The sequence below is a fragment of the Gossypium arboreum genome, chromosome 10 (assembly GCF_025698485.1).
Source record: "Gossypium arboreum isolate Shixiya-1 chromosome 10, ASM2569848v2, whole genome shotgun sequence".
NCBI classification, from domain to species: Eukaryota; Viridiplantae; Streptophyta; class Magnoliopsida; order Malvales; family Malvaceae; genus Gossypium; species Gossypium arboreum.
This window is the reverse complement of record NC_069079.1, coordinates 1234610-1256067: the sequence shown is the minus strand read 5'-3', so window position 1 is coordinate 1256067 and position 21458 is coordinate 1234610. Positions and strand designations below refer to the sequence as shown.

The following is a 21458-nucleotide window of genomic DNA, read 5'->3' as shown; positions in this document are numbered from 1 at the left end:
TATAAAGTCAGTGGTGTCAAAGCCCCTGTTTCCCAACCCTACAGCCCTGGTCATGGGACCATTCTAAAAGAATTTAAGAACTGAGGCAACTTAATCCTTAGTTATTTATATATGCTTGTTGATACAACATAAATGGAGAGATAGAAAGAGAAATGAAAAGGTGAGAAGAAGTGCCGAAACAAAAAGATGAGTAGGATCCTTCATGCTCTGAAGTTTGACTCTCGGATTTGGATCAAAGTCGAGTTATTATATAATAAAATATAATATATATATAAATTATTATCATCGTATAACAATGCTAAATACATATAAAAATAATTTAAAAAGTTTCTAAATACATATAACATTACAAATCAAATAAAAACTAGACAGAACATTTCCTGTTCTTCCAAGCCAGCAATATCAACCTATCTGAACCAACAGCAACATCACAATTTACATGCATTTCATTGTGCACACTCTTCCATGTCGAAACCTTAATTCTAATCACCGACATTATACCTAATCGAAAAACCACAGATGTTGCCTATCATCGGCTGTTGACAGCAAGCGTAGCTGCACCGACATCGAACTGACCGTACACAACCGTAGTTGTCTTTGGTTCTTGGAAAAATGGTTGCAACAATGGGGTCAACCCTATTTGTTTATCTTTGTAATAAGCGAACCCTTTCATGGAATTGTGATAGATTCCAATATGCTGGTTCGAATTCCTAGCTTGACATTGAACGTTATTACAGCATTGTCGAGCCTGGTTTTTGAGCCAAACTAGGAACCATGAAATCTATCATGGGGAACCTTTGACGATGAGGGCGTAAACTAAGCCATACGATGAAGAAAACAGTGAGAGCAACTAAAAGGAAAGACATGAAAATGGTGCATAGTACTTTGGTGACTCTAGTGGTGAAGCTTTAACGAACACGCTGCTCGTAGTAATGGGCGGAGTGGCGGTGTTTGATGGGTTGAGGTTACTGCCGGGTGTCTCGGATCGGTAACCTATAGGAACCGGACATCGTTTTTTTTTCCCGATGATTTGGGGAAGGGTTTTTTCGAGGAAGCTTGGTGAATGAAAAGGAAGTATATGTAGGACGGGTGTTTGTATCTAAAGGTGGCACAGGGAAAGAATTAAGAATTTCGAGTCTTTTTCTTTTCTTTTTTTTTTTTGCATGGCGATGGTCAAAGAAAGGAACCAGTATATCTGTTTACTCTACAGGTTATCTATGTCTTAAATGATGGTATGCTCTTATATTCTACTGCATCAAACTTTATATAATTTTTGTTTTGATTATGATTTTAATTATTCTAGTAATTAGCTGTAATGGTTCTCCCGATCCACTTTACAATAAAACTAATGAAAAGAAACTCAGAATACGAGTTCACTTCACCGAAACAAGATGTTTCTATTGTTCCCATAATAGGCATCGGAGGAATACGAAAGACCTCGTTAGTTAAAATGGTGTTCAATGATGGAAAGGTTGGGGATCATTTCGATCTAAAAATGTGGGTTTATGTTTCGGAGAAGTTTGAGTTAAAAGTCATGTTGGAGAAAACCATTGAGGCTGCGACTTAGAGAAAGCCTGAAAGGGACCTTCAGCCAGAAATACAGCAACATCATCTTCGAGACAGAATTAAGGGAAAGAAGTAATTGATTTCCATAATTTAATTACGGTTAAAATCAGTCATAACTCTATTTACTATTCATAAATTTATAATTTAGCCTTTATAATTTTATTTATTAGAATTTAATTAGTTAAAAAATTTATTCAATTTATTGGTAGAACATTTTAAAATAAAAAATACTTATTTAGTAGTAAAATAATTAAAAAATAGTTTTATCATGAATTTAAATTTAATAAAATAATTTTAACAGTATTAGCAGTTAGACTTAAATTTTGAAGTAAAAAATTAAACTATTAGAAATAAAAGTATATGAACTCAATTTTAAATTTACTAAAAGTTCAAGGACTCATGATATATTTGTAACCTTTAATTATTCTAATAAATGATGATTGGTTGTGAAGGATATCCATATCTACTTTGCAATAAAAATAATAACAAGAAACAAGGAATACGAATTCACTTTACTGTAATTTTGATCGGATTTGACCTTGACCTTGACCTTGGCATCAAATTTCTTTCACCACAGCCTTTCATTCTTTCCGGAAAACCCATCTGAAATAGTGTTTCCAATGGCAGAGGGCATTTTGTTCGATCTTGCTGGAAAACTGTTGGAGGGTCTGGGATCATTAGCAGCAGAAGAGCTTGAAGCGGCATTGGGTTTGAAGGAGGAAATGGAAAAGCTGCCCAAAACTGGTTCGGCTATCAGAGCAGTGCTACGTGATGCGGAAGATCAGCGCAACAGAAATAATCACCAAGTACGTCTCTGGCTGGAAAATCTTAAGGATGTGCTTTACGATGTGGAAGACTTGTTGGATGAGTTCACTTGTGATGCTCTTCGACAGAAAATAGTGGCAGGCGATGGCAAGCCGAAAAAGGTACGCCTTTTCTTCTCGACATCAAACCAACTTGCTTATGGTCTCAAGATGGCTCCTAAAGTTAAAGCCATTAGAGAGAGACTAGATGCAATTGCAGCTGATAAAGCCAATTTTCAGCTAAGTGACTGCCCTGTAGAGACACCAATTGAAGTTAGGGAGAGGGACCAAACATATTCCTTTGAGCTTTCTGAAGAAATAATTGGGAGAGATTATGATAAAAACAAAATTGTACGACTACTGCTGAAATCAGAACCAGAACAAAATGTTTCAATTGTTCCCATAATAGGCATCGGAGGACTAGGAAAGACCACGTTAGCAAAAATGGTGTTCAATGATGAAAAGCTTGGAGATCATTTCGAGCTAAAAATGTGGGTTTGTGTTTCGGAAAAGTTTGAGTTAAAGGTCATTGTAGAGAAAGTCATTGAGGCTGCGACTAAGACAAAGCCTGAAAGGGACCTTCAGCTGGAAACACTGCAACATCATCTTCGAGACAGCATTAAACGAAAGAAGTACTTGCTGGTTCTTGATGATGTGTGGAATGACGATCCTGAGAAATGGCGCAATTTACGGAATCTGCTATCAGGTGGTGCGAGAGGAAGTTGGATTGTTGTCACTACACGCAATAAATTGGTTGCAGACATCACAGGCACTGTTTCACCACATAATCTTCGAGGTCTGTCTAGAAGTGAATCTTGGTCTCTGTTGAAGCAAACGGCCTTCAAAGAAGAGAGTCGAGAATCTAATAATTCACGAATAGAAGCGATCGGAATGGAGATTGTAGACAAGTGTAAAGGGGTTCCTCTTGCCTTAAGGGCAATTGGAAAAGTATTATATAAACGTACAGAAGCAGAATGGGTAAAGGTGAATAAAAATGTACATAAATACCTTACTCATGAAGAAGAAGGTATCATGCCAATATTGAAGTTGAGTTATGACCATCTTCCATCGCATTTGAAACAATGTTTTGCTTACTGCTCTTTAGTCCCAAAGGATACTTCGTTTTCGGTGCCAATGTTGATCCAGCTTTGGATGGCCTTAGGGTTTGTCCAGCCCCTAAGTGAAGACGAAGATCTTGAAGACACCGGCTATGAGTATTTCAAGGATCTGGTTTGGAGATCATTTATTGATTGTGAATCAATGGATTATTTAGGTAAGAGTTGGTTCACAATGCACGATCTCATGCATGATCTTGCCTGCTCTGTTGCTGGGAAAGAGTATTGCATCGTGAGTTTGGAAGAAGAAAATGTAAGTGAAAGAAGTCGCCATGTTTCATTTGACAATTCCTCTGCGGAAATGGGGAACACCCTCCTTAAAGCAACCAAAGTGAGGTCTTTTGCTGGAAATATGGATTTGCCATTGTATCAACAGAATTATATGGCTTCCATAGCCAATTATAAATATCTGCGCATGCTGAATTTGTCTGGCTCAGATATTAAGATGTTACCGCATTCCATTGGAAACTTGAAGCATCTAAAGGCTCTTTATCTTTCTGGAAATAGATATCTATTAAAATTGCCTAGTTCATTGTCGAGGCTTCAACTCTTGGAAACATTAGATCTCAATGGGTGCAGTAACTTTAGAACATTGCCTAACAAAACAAGCAGATTAGTCAGCCTCAAGCATCTTGTAATTGATGGTTGTCATAAATTGGATTATATGCCACGTGGACTAGGGAAACTAACTCGCCTGCAAACATTACGTTGGTTTGTTGTGGGGAGAACAACAGGTAAGAATGTTGGTCAGTTAAGCGAGTTAAATGGGCTGAACAAACTTAAAGGAGAGCTGCATATTTTAGGTTTACAAAATGCTATTGCGAAACATGGATCTACTTACTTGAAAGACAAATTGAATTTGAAATCCTTAGTATTGGGGTGGGGGTGCAGGGGAGGTGAGGATGAAACGGTTCTTGAATGCATCCAACCACACCCAAATCTAGAGAAGCTGAGCGTGATAGGGTATCCAGGAAGCAAGATGTCAAGCTGGCTGTCTTCCGTCACGAATTTAAGTGAACTAATATTATACGGTTTTGCAAATTGCCAGCATCTGCAACCATTGCATCAGTTGTATTCCCTCAAAGTTATTAGGCTTTCAAGATTAGAAGCTTTGGAAATTGTTTCGGAGACTGAAATGCAAGAGGAGTTGGTTTCGGGGAAATCAACAACAACATTTCTTCCATCCTTGGAAGAACTAGAGATAAATGATTGCCCAAATCTTAAAGGATGGTGGAAGGGTGATGTTGGTGAAGCTTCAAATCCACACTTGCCGTGCTTTCCTTGCCTTTCACATTTAATTATCAAGCATTGCCCTAATCTAACCACTATGCCATTGTTTCCATCTGTTAAAACGTTGAAGTTGAAGAATACTAGCTCAAAGCCATTTCAAGAGACAATGAAGTTGAAGATGACCAAAATAGAAGCACCATCATTATCAACTCTACATCCTCTCTCCAAACTGGTATCTCTGGAAATTGATGAGGTCAAAGATCTACATTCTCTACAAGAGGAGTTTCTGCAAAACCTAACTTCTCTTCAGACATTGATGATTAGGGAATGCATTAACTTGACATCAATGCCAGAGGGGATGCCTGGTCTCACCTCTTTGAACCACTTGGAAATTATTGATTGTCCCCAATTATCGAAAAGATGCCAAAGGAATACTGGTCTGGACTGGCCTAAAATTGCTCACATTGAACGCATTCGGATTGAAGAGGGAGGCATTGTGGAACATTACAGGGGTTCCAGAGGTACAAACTAAAACTTAATCTTCGTTTAAAATATTGTTTTTGTTTTATTTTTTTTAGTTTCTAGAATGATATCTTAAAAGGGTTTAATTAAATGGTAATGCATAATTTTTTTTTTAATTATCAATATGCCTTATATATAATGGGAAATAATTAAAGAGGAGATCGTGGATGTATATATAATAAAATTTTAAATGCTTATGTACAAGAATTAAAGTTTTTAAGAATATCTTAACGCAATTTATTTTCATATTAAATATAATTTTTTTAAGAAATATCAAAAGAGTTTTGGGAAAAAACAAATTTTGAAGTGATGAATTAGCATTTTCAAATCATAAATAGATAAAAGTGTAGTATCATTTCTCAAAGGATTCCTACAGTGATCTAAAAAGTAAAAACCATAAGTATTATTATTTCTACCTCATGGAATGGATATCATACAATAGCAACTCATTTAGTAATCATTTATTTAGACAAAGTGTATCAATTTGAAGATATTTCTGGCTTTAATTTAATCTTTAAATTATACTTATTTTCGTACTTTGATATCTAAATTTTTATTTCTATATTTTGGTATTTTGGTATCTCACAGTTAAGACGTTAAAATAAATCAGTCTATCTGAATACATCACATCATTGATGACATGGTAAGTTGACTAATGATGTGGCAAGTTGACTTTGACTTGGTGCATTGACCAAGTTGATGAAGCATTGATCATACATTCATCAGTGTTGACCGATCAAAAATCATTAAAAATATTTTAAAATGAAGAAAATTGCAAAAACTATATATATATATAAAGCTTAGCAAAAGATTATTTAGAAAATTTTAAAATTTATTTAAAATTATATAGAATTATTTCAAAATATTAAAAGTTGTACAAATTCTTAAAAGATATTAAAAATTGTAAGTTAATTGTAAAAATTATTTCACATTATTTTATGTTTCTTTTTAAATTAAAATTTTTATTTTTTTATAAAATTTAAAATTTTTAACCAGTATAAAATTGTAATTTTTTAAAATGTAAAAAATGTGAAAAACATTAAAACTTTTAAAATTGCAAACATTATTTAAAATTTGTTAAAATTATAAATTTGTAAAAATTATAACCAATTAAAAAGGAGGCCCAATTAATTCAACAACAGTCTGCTACCCTAGCACGTTTCTGTCTGCTCTCTGTGGGATTTTTTAGGGTTTTCTTTTGTTTAATTGTTTGGAGTGACAGCAGGGGTTTTATTCAATTTTATTTTTTGTCTTAAGCAAATTGATTCAGCCAATCTAGTTTACGCATCATTATGGAAGCAGAATTGGCGGGGTATCGGTTGATGAAGAGGAAGAAGCAGTATTACAAGTACCGGTTGAACCGAATACAGAAAGAGGAATGGGGGTTTGTCAACTGATGGGGTGTTTTCTGACAGCAAGCATGATTCACCTCCCAGCTATGAAGAGCACAATGACAAATTTATGACATCTGGTTCAGGGGGTTCAAATCTGAAATCTGGGGGAGAAAAAGTATTTATTTCAATTTTTTCAATATCATGGATTTGGAGAGAGTGATAAAGGGTTCACCATGGACTTTTAATAATCACTTATTGGTTCTACATAGGCTGCAATGGGGGAGGATCCTTTGAAAGTCCCTTTAACTTTTTCCCCTTTTTGGGTACAATTACATGATGTTCCTGTTGGTTTTTTCTCGGAAAATCTAGCAGTTCAAATGGGCAATTTTATAGGAACTTTCATGGAGTATGATAGTTCAAATCTGGGAAAACAAAACAGTAATTTTATTGGAATAAGAGTCCAGATTGATGTATGACGGCCTTTGAAGAGGAAAAAACAAATTATGTATTACGTAAAGTGTTCCTATGTCAGATTTAAATATGAAAGATTATCACTATTTTGTTTCTATTGTGGACAACTGGACTATAGTGACTCTTTTTGCGATGCAAAGATGGCTTTAGGAGTGGAAATTGTTGAAATGGGATGGGACTTATCTTTAAAGGCACAATCATGTCGAGCTAGAACGATGAATAGTGTGTGGCTACGGGAAGAAGGAGAGAGGGAGTGGGGTGAAAGTAAGGAGGGAAGACAAATTTTGGGAAATAATTTGAGGGATTTAGGGCCAAGTATAGGCAGCAGAAATAATGTAGATCCCATAATTAACTTGGAGGGAAGGTTAACTAATTCATGGAAAGGAGGAGAAAAATCAAATGAAGGTCAGTTTCATACCTTAATGGAACATAAAATTATATGTTAATATGAAATAAAATTATATTTTTATTTCTACTTTAAAAAATAATAAAATTTTAAGTTAATGTTTAACTTTTTTTTAAATATAATTTTATTCCAAATGCCACTCATAATTCCATTAAACATAAAAATATTACAAATCAAATGAAATAAACAAGAAATGAAAATGCAAAGAATCAACTGAAATAGACAGAACACTTCCTGTTCTTCCAAGCCGGCGATATCAACCCATCTGAACCAACGGCAACATCACAATTTACATGCATTTTATGGTGCACACTCTTCCATGTCGAAACCTTAAATCTAATCACCGACATTATACCTAATCGAAAATACACAATCCCATGTTGCCTATCATTCACAAACTCCTTCCACCGCCTGCTGTTCACAGCAAGCGTAGCTGCACCAATACCGAACTGACCGTACACAACCGTAGTTGTCTTTGGCTCTTGGAAAAAAGGGTGCAACAATGGGGTCAACCCGATTTGTTTATCTTTGTAATAAACGAAACCCTCCATTGAGTCGTAATAGATTCCAATATGCTGGTTGGAGTTTCTGGCTGTGACATTGAACGTTATGACAGCATTGTCGAGCCCTGGTTTTTGAGCCAAACCAGGAACCGTGAAATCTATCATATGGAACCTTGGACGATGAGGGCGTAAACTAAGCCATACAATGAAGAAAACAATTAGAGCAACTAAAAGGAATGACAAGAAAATGGAGCATAGTACTTTGGTGACTCTAGTGGTGAAGCTTTCACGAACACGCTGAGCGTAGTAGCGAGCAGAGTGGTGGTGTTTGACGGGCTGTGGTTGCGGCCGGTTGTCTCGGATCGGCAACTTGTCGGAACTGGACATTGTTATTCGATGAATCGGAGAAGGGTTTTTCCGAGGAAGGTTTGGTGAATGAAAGGGAAGTATTTGTAGGGAAGGGTGCATGTTGAAGAAATTGGAGTCTTTTCTTTTCTTTTGCATGGCTATGGTGGAAGAAAGGAATCAAATCAAATAGCCATTTTGTTTACTCAATTAATGGGTTATGGATACCTTAAATTATGGTATGATCTTTATATTCTATTGCATCAACTTTTTAGTTTTTGTGTTGGATATCAGAATATATGCTCAGGAGCTAATTATAAATATATATTAAAAGGTAAATTTATTAATTTATCCCGTGAATGGAATCATACAATTTAGAGAGAGAAAAATAGTAAACACTCATTGTAGATGGTGAAGGACAAATTCTATCAACACAACAAATGTTTTAGCCTTAGCATCAATAGAATATTATGACACATTAAAAATTGATTTTGTCACAACTCAAGCATAAGACATCTAAGTAAATGCAAGCATTTACTATGTTAATGAAATTAGCCCCGGATGATCCAAAGCGGCGAGCAAAAATCGACAAAATAATTTAAACCAAATTTTTATTGGGGGGATAAAGTACAATTTTACCTTTATTAAATTAAAATTTTAACTGAATAATTTTTCATTTTAGGGGAGGTCGGGGCCCTTGCCATCCCCTAACTACGCCCTAACAATAACAATAATGTAAATTAAATAAATACTGATATGTATTATAAAAATTTAATTTAATCTTTTAAAAGTTAAAAATATATAAATTATTAAAAATTATAATTTAATTTCACTTCCTAAAAAGTTTTTCTAACTTGCGTTTGAGGTTGAATGACAGTGGATATGAATTTTCAGAATATCAAACTTTAAAGAAAAGGATAAAGAAGAATTTAAGAAATGTTAAAGCTGTTAAGATGTAAAGGTTTCTTGTAATCTATGGGCTATGGCATGTGGGAGCTGAAAAGTTTGTATATATTTTAGGATAAAGAATATTATTTTTAAACTATTTAAAATAGAATCCAAGTCTTTATATTTTTATATTTTAAATCTAATTACTTTATTTTTATTTCAAAATTATTTTTACAACTTATTAACACCTTTATTTTTTTTCTTTTAAATTTAAGTTCAATACAATTGTTTTTATTATGTGGTTATTAAATAAATAATTTTTTTAAAATATTATACTAGAAAATTTAACTGAAAATTTTAATAGATTAATAATTAAACTTAAAATTTAAAAATAAAAATAAAAATTTTAAAATAAAAATAAAATGATTAAATTTCAAAATTTGATGTTAAAAAGTAAATGATTGATGTTTGGATTAGATTTAGTGGTTTAGATTTTTATAAAAGGATAATTTATTTCAATTTTCTAATAAAATAAAATTAACTTTAATATTTTTTATATCAAGTGATTTTATCGTTGAAAATTTTAATTTAAGTAAAAATTAAAATGATTATTAAACACATCTTATATTAATATAGAAACGAAAAGGATAAATATCAATACTATACAAAAATATTGATTGAATGTGCAATATTATACATAAACTTTAATTTTATGTGACTTTATACATCAAATTTTGAATTGATTCATTCTTCACAAATTACTAACAATGTTCTGGAATTAGTACCATTTTACGTTGATATATTGTGTACACAAACGCTTATATTAATCTGAGATGAAAATAAATGTACATATTTATTTCTTGAAATGTCTACGATTGAATCAAAATTTCACATATACATACGAACAACAACTTAAGTTTCATATATATAATTATACTAAATCAAAATTGAATATCAAGTTTTCTATTGTATCAAAATTCATGTATAAAATTTATCCCGAATAAAAATAATGCCATTGAAGATATAAGAATTTCATGCCAATAGGACCAATTTTGCTTCCATCTTTTTTTATTGAAATGAATTCTTTCCAATTGCGCCGATCCAATGTGACCAAATAGGGTATGCTCGAGGGGTGAACGGCCCATTAAGCAAACGGCCCATTAACCTATATATAATTTAAAGTAAATATTGATGAATTTTGATTCGAACCCAAAAATTTAAATCCCAAAAAGACAACAATATAAACTCGGTTAATTAGATTTTAAAATTGACACGAACTAAAAATAACTTACATTTAAAATGGTTTGATATGAAAGACCTAATTTACAAATTTAAATAATTAAAACTCAAAATAAATTAAACTCAAAATTAACGTAAATATGAAATAACTTGAAACCCTAAATGATAAGAATAAGAGGATTTAAAATATGATGTGTTAAACCCGAAATAAACAGGTTTGCAGACATGTGTTAGGCATTGAAATGGATGTTAACCGCATACATAACATATGGAACATCCATCACTTAAAACAAAAACAATTATAACTCTGCTGACAAAAACATATTGCATTGGACAAAATTCCTATCTGTTTCATACATTGTCCATTTCCTTCAAACACCTTTGTCTTACATTCAGTTTATATATATATATATATATATTCATGCCGGCCCATGATGGAACTGTTTTGTCTTCTTAGCAGTTGCTATTATAGCCTTGGTTAATGCTGTTAAAAAATTATCACACAAATAAGCTAAGTTGGTGCTTTGTGTTTTTTTTCTATGATGGCATTCATCAAAGTTGCAGGCATAGTGTTTTGTGGTTGTAGTTGTAGCCAATATGTGTATGATTATGGTATTGATTATCTGCATCAATTATGGTTGATAATTATTGGTGGTGATTAGGGTTAAAGGGACAAGTATTACCATATGATTATCAAACTATGTAAATATTCATCATTATTTAGCCTACACCAAATCTAAGTGGAAGCTGCAATCATTCTTCTCTTCCTTAATCTCCTAACTTCCATCACCTAACACTTAACAAAATTATAAGCAAAGTAAAGAGAATATCTACTATATATTTGAAGACAAGGAAGGGGTGGTGCATGGTATTAAGTTTTCGGAGGATTTATCTTGACTTGAATGGAGTGGTTGTTAAAATTTTATTAGAGACGTTTATTTGACACGTATTCAAATCATGTGATCCTCATCTCTACTTTCAATATTATATTACAAAAAGTTTCGGAGAATATTTAATTAAATATTTGAGGGTTTAATGATGATTTTAAAAATGCTATTTTTAGAAATATCTAAAAGCTTAAGGAAAATTTTATAAATTTTTGGATAGTAGCGCTTTTTTGTTTTTTTTTTGTTTTGTTTTGTTTTTGTGTGTGTGTGTGTGCGCGCGTGTGGGGCGGGGGAGGATGAGTGGGTGAGAAAAAAATTGGAGATAAAGGAAGGATAAAAAGAAGAAAAAAAATGGAAAAACAAAAGATTCCTTTTTGTTTTGTGTTATTTAATTATTTGTTTAAAGATTTATTGTTTTTATGTATTAATAAATTATATATTTTACGGATTGAGAATATTATAAGTGTCATTATACTCATTTTATATGTAGTTATAGTTATTTAATCTTTTTTTTAGTTTTTCTTAACTTGGTCCTTAAATTTTTTTATCTACGTTAATTCTAGAATTTGACAATATATTTTAATTTGATCCCTAATCTTGAATATCACTAAATTATTGTCAACTATTTCTTCTTCTTTTTTAATAGACTGAATGTGGTATCATATTTTAATTCAATCATATTGTATAATTTCGATCTCAGTTTAATTTATATTTCACATAATTTATCATTATTAAAATTATGATTTTTAATTAATTACTTGAATCCGGGTGTAGCAAGAGTATAAATCTAATATCAATAGACTTAAACAACAACACCCATAATTTGCAATTACACAAGTATTTAATTGATTTATATTATATTATATTATATTATATTATCTCCATATATATATATATATATATATAAATTTATTCGGTGGTCGAAACCTGAAGTAATACCAGCAAGCAGACATTATCAAAATTGTAATCCAAATAGGAAAAAACATAAAATTTGCAATTGAAAGAGATAATTAATGAACCGATGATTGGCACATTAAGTTTTGGTAGGCCCTTCAAATATAAATTTGTCCCTTTTATTTTGTACATAAAATTGATTCATACCCACCACCTAATCATTATATATAACTCACCGAGTATTAATTCAGTTGGCATATATTTTTTTAATTATATATTTAATAATTTTTTACGACTAAATTGGCTCGTAAATTATACCTCAATTCATTATATATATTGTCTCATTTTAGTTAATGTAGTGTCCAATAAAAATATATCATGTGTCACATTCTTATTAATTGGTTTTTTTTATACTTCTTATTTGTTGGTATTAATTTTTAGTTAATTTACAAATAAATTATTTTAGTAAAATATAAGAAAATAAAAGATAAATATAAATATAAAAGGTATAATCTTCAAATTGATTTTTTTATTTACTTCCTTTCATATAACATCACCATTCCTAATATTTGTTTTTTCGATACAATGCTTAGAACTAACTATAGCCGCTTCTCAACCTTTAAACAAAAGGATAATATATTTTAGCATACTCAAACTCATGTCATCTTGTACTAGTAACAATACGATATCAACTCAATCAAGTTTTCAAATAATAATAAACAAGATTTAAGGATAATATGGTATAATTTTTTCAAATAACCATGTGACAACAAAAGGACGTCACATTCACCATTTTTAAGGAAACTTGACCTATTATAATATTAATTAATACTAAATAAAGTCCAATATCAACTCTTACTTCTTCACTTTATATAACATAATTTATATATTTTGAAGAATTTCGTTATAGTTTCTAATTATTTTTGTTTTTTTAACATAATATTTAAATTTATTTATAGTCCCTCCTCAATTAATAAATAAAAGGATGATGCGCTTCAACACGTTTAAACTCACATATTCTTACATCAACAACAATACATATATCAATCGAGTCAAGATTTAATCACAATATATCTCAAAACCCATCTTAAACAATTTCTTTGTATAAAAGATATGACATTGCTTCAACAAGTAAAACATTTTTTATCTTTTAATAGAAGTAATAATCTAAAGGGTATATAAGCAATTATTATATACCAAACTCCACATGATCAGCTGCCCACTCTGTATATTTTACTTACTATAAATAAATTATAAAAATATTCACAATTTTTTTATTATTATGAAGTACATAAATGTTCCATTCCATTCCAATGCAATCCAATCAGTGCCATACCACCAACTCATCCCATTTTATATATATTCCAAATTTTCTTTTATTCTTTTATTTGCATGCTTCAATTACATCACCATCACCATCATCGTCATCATCGTCTTCTTCTTCTTCTAAACCAAAATTCCCAATTCGTTTTCTTTAACAAAAAACTGAAACAAAATCTCTCTCTTTGGTAGCTTCAGCAAACTCAGTTCATTTGACACCATATATGTCAGTTAAACTACCTGTCTTTTTTTTCAACAAAGAACAAGAGTTGTTTTTTTTTTTTTTTTTTGTCTTCGTTAAACAGGTTTGGTTGATTCATATATTCATATATTCATATACATATACATATACATGCATATATATATATATGTGTGTGTGTGTTCAAAGTTTTTTTTTTTTTAATTCTTATTTTATATTTCAATCAGGTGTTAATTACGTCTCCCCATTGGAAAACGCAATAGAATCTCTTCTATTATTATATTTTATTATTAATTTCCCTTCATTTTCCCGAGAAAATTATGGCCATGACGGAAAATCCAAAGTTGGTAAGCACAATATCTCTCTCCGGGATTTTCAGTTTTCTGCAAATATTTTTCCCAACGGAAAATTCAATTCCATTAATTTCTGATTTTGATTTAGGATTCCGTATCTTCCTACGATGGTGGTGGGTCGGAAGAAAGGATATCCACACAAAAGAATTCGGGTTCGGATCATATCAATGGAGATAATAAACCCGATAGTTTTGTTATTGATATTGAAAGTTTCTCTCATGGAGGATCCAATATTAAAGAAACCATCCCAAATTCAAGAATCACAGTAAGTTTTCCCTCTTTAATTTATTTTCTTGGAAAATCTCAAATATGCTATTTCGCTTCCCAGTTTTATTTTTCATTTAGCCATCTCAATATAATAATATATAATTAAAATGTCATTCTCAAGAATTACATTTTGTGTTTTTTTTTTTTCTTTTTATTAATTGCAGAGAAGCCTTTCTCGCAAAGGGTCTCAGAGAGGTGATAGAGATTCTTTTGTTTCCAACTCTTCTTCTTCATCAGGAGGTACAAAATTTAAATCGTCCCATTGTTACTTTGTCTGTTCTTGAGAAAATTTTCCCGGAAAATAATGGACGGAATTTACCAGTTTTTCCCAAGCTTATAGTGGTTTAATTTTCTCTATCTGTATTGAATATTTTAATTTTCTCTATCTGTATTGAATATTGGTCCGTTGCTTCTTAATTTGCATATGCTGAGTAGACAATAGTGACATGTTTGTTGTTTCACGTAATGTAGATTTTAGTAGTTCAATACACTCTCGAGTTTAAAAATATTTTAATTGAATTTTTCAAAATATTAGATAATATTAATTGAATTCTTCCATGAAATATCAACTCAAATATCTCTATATGGGATCGAATTATAAACACGTATATGAATCACACGTATATCTATCACATGTCTGTTTTTTTATTGTTTGGTTTGAAGTATAGATTCTCTTGGACGCGTGTTCTTTGTATGCACGTATTGTCGTGAAATTTATGTTAAAAATTAACTGTTAATTTGCATATATATTTTATTTCTGAGATTGGGGATGGGATTATTAAATGTTGAACTAAAACATGATAGGGTCGCCGGAAAAGCTAATGGTGGTGGCGGAAGAGTTCACCGATCATTTAAGCAATCCACAAGTCCATCATCAGCTCATTAGTATGACATCTGGTAATAGTATCACAGCAGCAACTGAAAGTAGATCCAATTTCAGGAGAAATAGTATCAAGCGATCTCCTCTATTAGATCCCAAGAGGATTCTCATGTTCTTTGCCACCTTGTAAGTTTTTTTAACCTAAACTATTATGATCTTTAAGTCAATTCCAGTCAGATCATCCATGAAAGTATGTTTCGTTAGGGCTTGTGTGCAAGATCCCCAGGCCTCCTTTGATCACTCACTTAAGACCTCATCAATACAAATGTCTGCTTGTCTGCAAGTCACGTCCATTACACTGAAAACACTCGCTTTCCACCGCCAGTTTCCTTTGTCTAACTCGTACAATCCAATCAAATCATCCATAAAAGGACTTTACCGTCAAGAGCTGATCAATACAAATGTCTGCTCATCTAGGGGATTTCTAACTCGTACTATCCAGTCAAATCATCCATATGTGTGCAGACCCCTGGTTCTCTTTTGGCCTATAAAACGAACTTCCATCCCTTCTTTGGGGTATGTATATGATATGGTTAACTTTCTTAGTAGTTTTCGGCACACATGAACCGCCTTTAACAGTCAACCCTAGATTCTGCATCAACAATATGTTATATTGAAAATGAAAATTTTCTTCTTCTTTTTATTTTAATGGCAGGTCGAGCATGGGTACAATTTTGCTGATATACTTCACATTGACAATTAGCCGAACAAATGCAGATGAGAATGCTTTAGATTAAGTGCGTAGTTAGGAACCATACCCTCTCGCCAACCTATATAAGCTGATTAAAATGTATGTTGCTATATGTAGCACACACATGGGAGTTTAATTCATGCCCGACAAATATAAATGGGTGCAAGTGGTTGATTGTGAGTGTTTTCTTCCTTTCTTTATTAAGAAATATGTTTGCTGTTGATGAGAATTATATAACACCGGTTAGTGAAGGAAAATTTCCAAAGTTTTAGAAAAAAAAATTGTATATTTGCACTATGAGCATTCAAATTTAGAAATTTCAACTCGGATCTATTCCAACTTAAACTCGATTGTATTACTTGAATCCAAATAGACCCAAAACAATCTAAATGGAAAATAATTTATACAAGTATCCAAAATAAAATGATTAAAAGTCAAAATAACTTTGCCTCAAACTTTAATTTAAAATAAACCTCAAACTTAATTCATCACAACTTAAAGCAAATTTGAACCCTAAATCATCTGAATATGAAACGACTCAAATTTAAAACGATTCAAAAAATTTAATTTAATTCAAATTAACTAAGACACAAAATTAACCCTACTTTTCAATTTAATAGGTTTTGAAGCTTCTTACATTTTCTTATCCAAAAATTGTCTTGAGGATTAAAGGGTGTACTTACAAGATTGTTTTTCAAATTAATGATGTTTCAAAAATTCAATCGCCAAATCGAAAAAATTATTAATTCTCAGTTTAATCGTGAATCTAACAATAATTGAAAATTAATTAAAATTAAATCAATTCAATAGTTGGTTGTTGTTTTTTTGGTCTCTATTTCTGATATTTTATTGATTTCAAGCAGTTCACTCAATGTTCAATTTAAACATGTAAACCAATATGCTAATTAATTCTCAATCAAACCGATTTATTCGACCGACTCCATTCGGCTCCAACACCATGACAAATTACTACTTTGCACCTAAAACAATAGTGGAAACTTACTAACAGAATTTAGTAGCCCAAAAGTTAAATTGGGCTGAAAAGATTATATTGCAAATTTCTTGGGCAATGGAAAACCATTTAAAAGGGCTGATTTTGCTTTCAACTGTACTTATACACTTGAGCACTTAATTAATGTTAGCCTAATAGCATAACATAAACATGAGCAGACTAGGACAAATCTTTAGTGGAATCTCATATTCTTCTGACAGTTGAATTTGAAAAAAATATAAAAACTTATAGCATAATTTAACTTACAAATAATAACCTAACTTATAACTATATCTAGAAGGTCATCGTCCATTGGATCAAGTGGTGTAGAACTTGATGTGTCTTTAACAAAAGTCTCGAGTTCGAGGAAAATATAATATCGATCGAGTAAGCTTTATCTGATCGATGTTTACTCGGCAAATATTTATTTTTATACAAGAAACCTTGGAAGCCCTATTTTATAACCATAATTTTGAACATCTTCGTGTACTTGTTGTCTATATTCCTTAAAGCTAAAGCTTCTATAAACCGAAGGCTTATTGCTACTACAACTCTCAATCACGGTGTCATACGATGGACAAAGGAAATAAGCAACCGAGCACCTTTCTTTCGTCGGATTAGTAACCGCACAATGTTGTATACTTTTATAACAATCATTGCTCCATGCTTGAAATAAATCTCCAATGTTTATAAACAAAGCTTCAGGGTTTGGTTTAACTGCAACCCATTTCCCATCTTTCACTAATTGTAACCCTCCAACTTGGTCTTGGTACAGTACAGTGAGGAAATCACTGTCTGTGTGTGGCATTAGACCGAACAAAGGGATCGGACATGGTGGGTATCTGTTCAACCGGAGATAACAAGTGCTCGGTAATGTATTTTCTTGGAAGAACGTGGATTTTTTACCTGATTTCTCTGCTAAAATTTCGGCTAGTTTTTGAGCAAGACTGGCAACTTTTGTAGCGAACTGGTGTAGGGATGATGAACTGGTTTAACACATTGAAAAAAAGAACTAACTAAATGAGTAAAATAATAATAGTTTGAGACTTATGATTATTGCTTTTATTTGTGAAGAGTCGGGTCCAAAACAAAACGGTGATACTGTATTGACAGGAGCCTCATGCAAAGGTAAAAAAAATGCCAGAGAGATGGTGGAACTGATTAGTTCACCCGTTCATCAGTCTACTAGTTGTATAAAAAAATCATAAAAATTTAAAAAAATCATTGAACTGGTATCAATTCCTTTAAAATCATTTTCGATATAGATATTTTAATTGATTCTTGATCCAATTAATCCAATAAGTTAGTCCAATCTGGTTCAAATATCATTGAAAAACATTAACTTTTGTTTGGCTCCAAAATATATTTTTAAAATCATTACGCTTTGGTTAAAAATGCCATAAAATATTTTTAATTTTGTGTTTGTACTTTTATTTATAAGAACTTAGCCCTTCTATTTTTAGATTTTAGATTTCAAAATTCAGATATAACTATTAACATTATCAATTTTTTTGTTAAATTTATTCTTGTTATATTTTGAAATAAAAAAAACTCTCACTTAATAGCTATGAAATTAAATAATAACGATGTAATTAACCTTAATTTAACACACAAATAATATTATAAATGGATAATTAGACTAAATTTTAAAACATAATAAATAAATAAACTAAATTTTAAAAATAAAAATATAAAAACTAAATATTCATTTTTCAAAAATATTACAATATCTTAATCAAGAAATTTTTAACTAGCAATAGACTTGGTACGTGAGAAAGGTGCCGATGCTGCTGGAGGATACATGGAAGAGAGGAAAAGAACATATGCATGCAATTGCAAGGTAAGGAAATCCTCATGATACGTTGAATGGTTTTATGGTAATAAGTTTTAGGTTAAATTCTGTCATTAGCCCTTATACGATGCATAAGTTCTGAATTTAATCATTGGTCATAATTAAAATATACCATGTTCTTTGTAAAAAAATTATAATTTAGTCCTTATGCTTTTATTTTCAAGAATTTAGTCCTCTACTTTTAAGATTCTAAAATTTAAGTCCAGTTGTTAATCTGTTAATTTTTGTTAAATTTTATTAAATTAAAAAATACTCACTTGGTAGCCATTTAAGTAAAAATAATGACATAATTAACTTGAAATTAACAAAAAAAACACTTAACTATGTTACTAGTTGAACCTAAATTTTGAAATCTGAAAATAAATGAACTAAATTCTTACTAGTTGAACCTAAATTTTGAAATCTGAAAAATAAATGAACTAAATTCTTAAAAATAAAAGTTGAAAGACTAAATTCTAAATATTTGAAGAGTATATGGACTTATAGCATACTTTAACCTTTGGTCATGAAAATCCTTGTACTTTTAAAATTTAAAACTTTTAGTTGTGATTAAATGGCTGCTATTAAATTTGATATGACAATAATATATTATTACAATGTAATGCCATGTCAACTAGCCATATTATAAATGATTTTGTCCCTAGACTTAGTTCATATTCTTTAAATTGAGTTAATTTGACCCTACTACTATTATAAATGTTATGACTTAATCCAAATCATTTATATTTGGATAAAAATATTCATTAGTCAAAGGTTGAGTGAATTTTTTAATGGTTAAATGCTCAAAGTGAAGCCTAACCTTTTAGGGTTATTCAAATGATGGCCAAACCTTTCAACATACTTATATAAGGATTTAACCTTTACAAAAATATTCAAGTGAAGATCAAATCTTTTAAAATGATCAAATAAGGATTAAATATTTTCAAATGTGCTCAAATAAGGACTTCTCAAATTCGTATATTACGTTTCAAATTATGTTTTTATTTTATTTTATTTTCTTTTTAAGTTAGACCCTTATATAACCATTTTAAAAGGTTTGACGCTTATCTAAGTAACTTCTAAAATGTTCGATTTTAATTTAAGTATTTTCCCTTTTTAAATCACAAATTTTTTTTTTTTCATGTTAAATTGGAAAAAAAAAAAAAGGAACCATATGCAAAGTTCAATATAAATGCATGCAAAGTTTCAAGATTGTAGAGGAAAAAGAAAAAAGAAAAAAAAGAGAAGGGTTTCATTCATAAATACCTAAAAGTAGAAGTATCACCAAGGCTAGAGATATCGGTCATGGGGATATGAAAAGCTTCAGACCATGACAGTTGCCTTAAACAAGTAGCCGTCGGCGTTCCCCACCTGTAACTACCGGCCGACACATTCATGAACTTGTCTTCCCTACACTTATGTTGAAACGGTTGCTTAAACACTTTGACTTGCTCTTCTCTCATCTTCTCCAATACATCCCTCGAAATCCCATGGTTCACCACTTGAAAAAAACCCCACTCATTAGCAGCCCTAGCTATATCATTCTTACACCTCTCCTTCTCCGGCCACTCGAGGCTTAATCGGGTCAGATCAATCGAAGGAAGCTCAAGTTCCTCCACCGCCGCCACCGCCGCGAGCCAGTCGTTGTTTAAAGGCTTAGTGGCGGCAAAAAGGGTCTTGTAGGTTTCATGGAATGGTGGGTCCGAATCCATGCCTAAGGACTGATGATGATTTCAATAAAGATAGAACATTATGATATTATTATTATTGCCCCAAATTCTTTTTAAAAGACATTGGAGACAAAGATGAATTTGCATGTGTTTTTTTATAGCACTTTTGGTGGAGTCAATAGATTTATATTGGTATTTGTTTATGCATTTATTATGTTTATCATCTTTCTACATTCTTCTTCTTACACATCTTTTAATATTATTTATTATTACTATTTTCTCTCTATGCACTAATTTGTTAATTTTCTAATCCAATCATATATATCCAATCATAGGTTTTGAATTCTAAAGATTTTACTTTCCCATTTTCCTATATCAAATTATGAAACATAGATAAGGATTGTGAAAAGGTAATAGGATTATCTATTATGTTGGTATGATAGTGAGGGTGTTCATCATTTTAGATATGACTTAGGGTTGAGTTTAGATGGGCAGTGCGTTTATCTGCTGTTAGTATTAAAACAGCGGTGTCGGTGAGATTAGATACTGTAGTGATACTGTAGCGTGAGACAAAAAGTAAGCTAAACGCACTGCACCGCTATCCCAAACCCACCCATAGATTTGAGTCGCGTTAGTCACGTTGTTATTAGGGTTTTGCCCATCTCTTATAATTCACCGAAAAGCAAAAGGTAAAATCTCTTTTAAAGTTAAAGAGTATATCCATATAAAATTATTTGTTTTGTGAAAAAAAAAAACTTTCACCTAATATATATGTTAATATAATAATATTCTAAATCAATATGATAAAATATCGATCGATTTAAAAATTACACTTATGACAAATACAAATATATTGATGAATTCAACTGTTGATTTGTTAACATATCAATTGTAAAAACAATTACAAAAATATAAAACTATGTTAATCTGCAGACAATATAAGTGGATCTCTCCCATTAATGAATAATATTAATCTTGTAAGATACCTTCCAACCAAATATATAGGTTGAATATATATATATTTTGTATAAAGATATAAACATTTACTAATTT

General features: G+C 31.2%; 4 protein-coding genes across 6 annotated transcripts; 2 read left to right on the top strand and 2 right to left on the bottom strand.

Moving 5' to 3' along the window:
- The first annotated feature begins 2007 nt into the window (after positions 1-2007).
- Positions 2008-7552, top strand: LOC108452187 (disease resistance protein RGA2-like). 2 transcript variants are annotated; one of them, XM_053020647.1, is made up of 2 exons: positions 2008-5235; positions 6539-7552. In XM_053020647.1, exons 1-2 carry the CDS (start codon positions 2187-2189, stop codon positions 6631-6633), a joined length of 3144 nt encoding a protein of 1047 aa, XP_052876607.1. In that variant the 5' UTR covers positions 2008-2186; the 3' UTR covers positions 6634-7552. The 2 variants fall into 2 exon arrangements, with proteins under 2 accessions (XP_052876607.1, XP_017605445.2); XM_017749956.2 differs by having other exon boundaries at positions 6494-7552.
- Positions 7535-8457, bottom strand: LOC108452653 (NDR1/HIN1-like protein 12). Its single transcript, XM_017750454.2, has one exon. It carries the CDS (start codon positions 8452-8454, stop codon positions 7657-7659), a length of 798 nt encoding a protein of 265 aa, XP_017605943.2. The 5' UTR covers positions 8455-8457; the 3' UTR covers positions 7535-7656.
- A 5142-nt stretch (positions 8458-13599) lies between these two features.
- Positions 13600-16093, top strand: LOC108452531 (uncharacterized). 2 transcript variants are annotated; one of them, XM_017750329.2, is made up of 7 exons: positions 13600-13749; positions 13950-14069; positions 14164-14340; positions 14507-14582; positions 15147-15348; positions 15427-15738; positions 15878-16093. In XM_017750329.2, the coding sequence occupies exons 2-7, from the start codon at positions 14043-14045 to the stop codon at positions 15957-15959; spliced, it is 876 nt and encodes a 291-aa protein (XP_017605818.1). In that variant the 5' UTR covers positions 13600-13749; positions 13950-14042; the 3' UTR covers positions 15960-16093. The 2 variants fall into 2 exon arrangements, with proteins under 2 accessions (XP_017605818.1, XP_017605819.1); XM_017750330.2 differs by lacking the exon at positions 15427-15738.
- Positions 16094-17113: 1020 nt separating this feature from the next.
- On the bottom strand, positions 17114-20635 carry LOC108452712 (gibberellin 2-beta-dioxygenase 8-like). Its single transcript, XM_017750510.2, has 2 exons — positions 20002-20635; positions 17114-17890 (listed from the first exon to the last, which is right to left on the bottom strand). Exons 1-2 carry the CDS (start codon positions 20445-20447, stop codon positions 17335-17337), a joined length of 1002 nt encoding a protein of 333 aa, XP_017605999.2. The 5' UTR covers positions 20448-20635; the 3' UTR covers positions 17114-17334.
- Between the last annotated feature and the right edge of the window lie 823 nt (positions 20636-21458).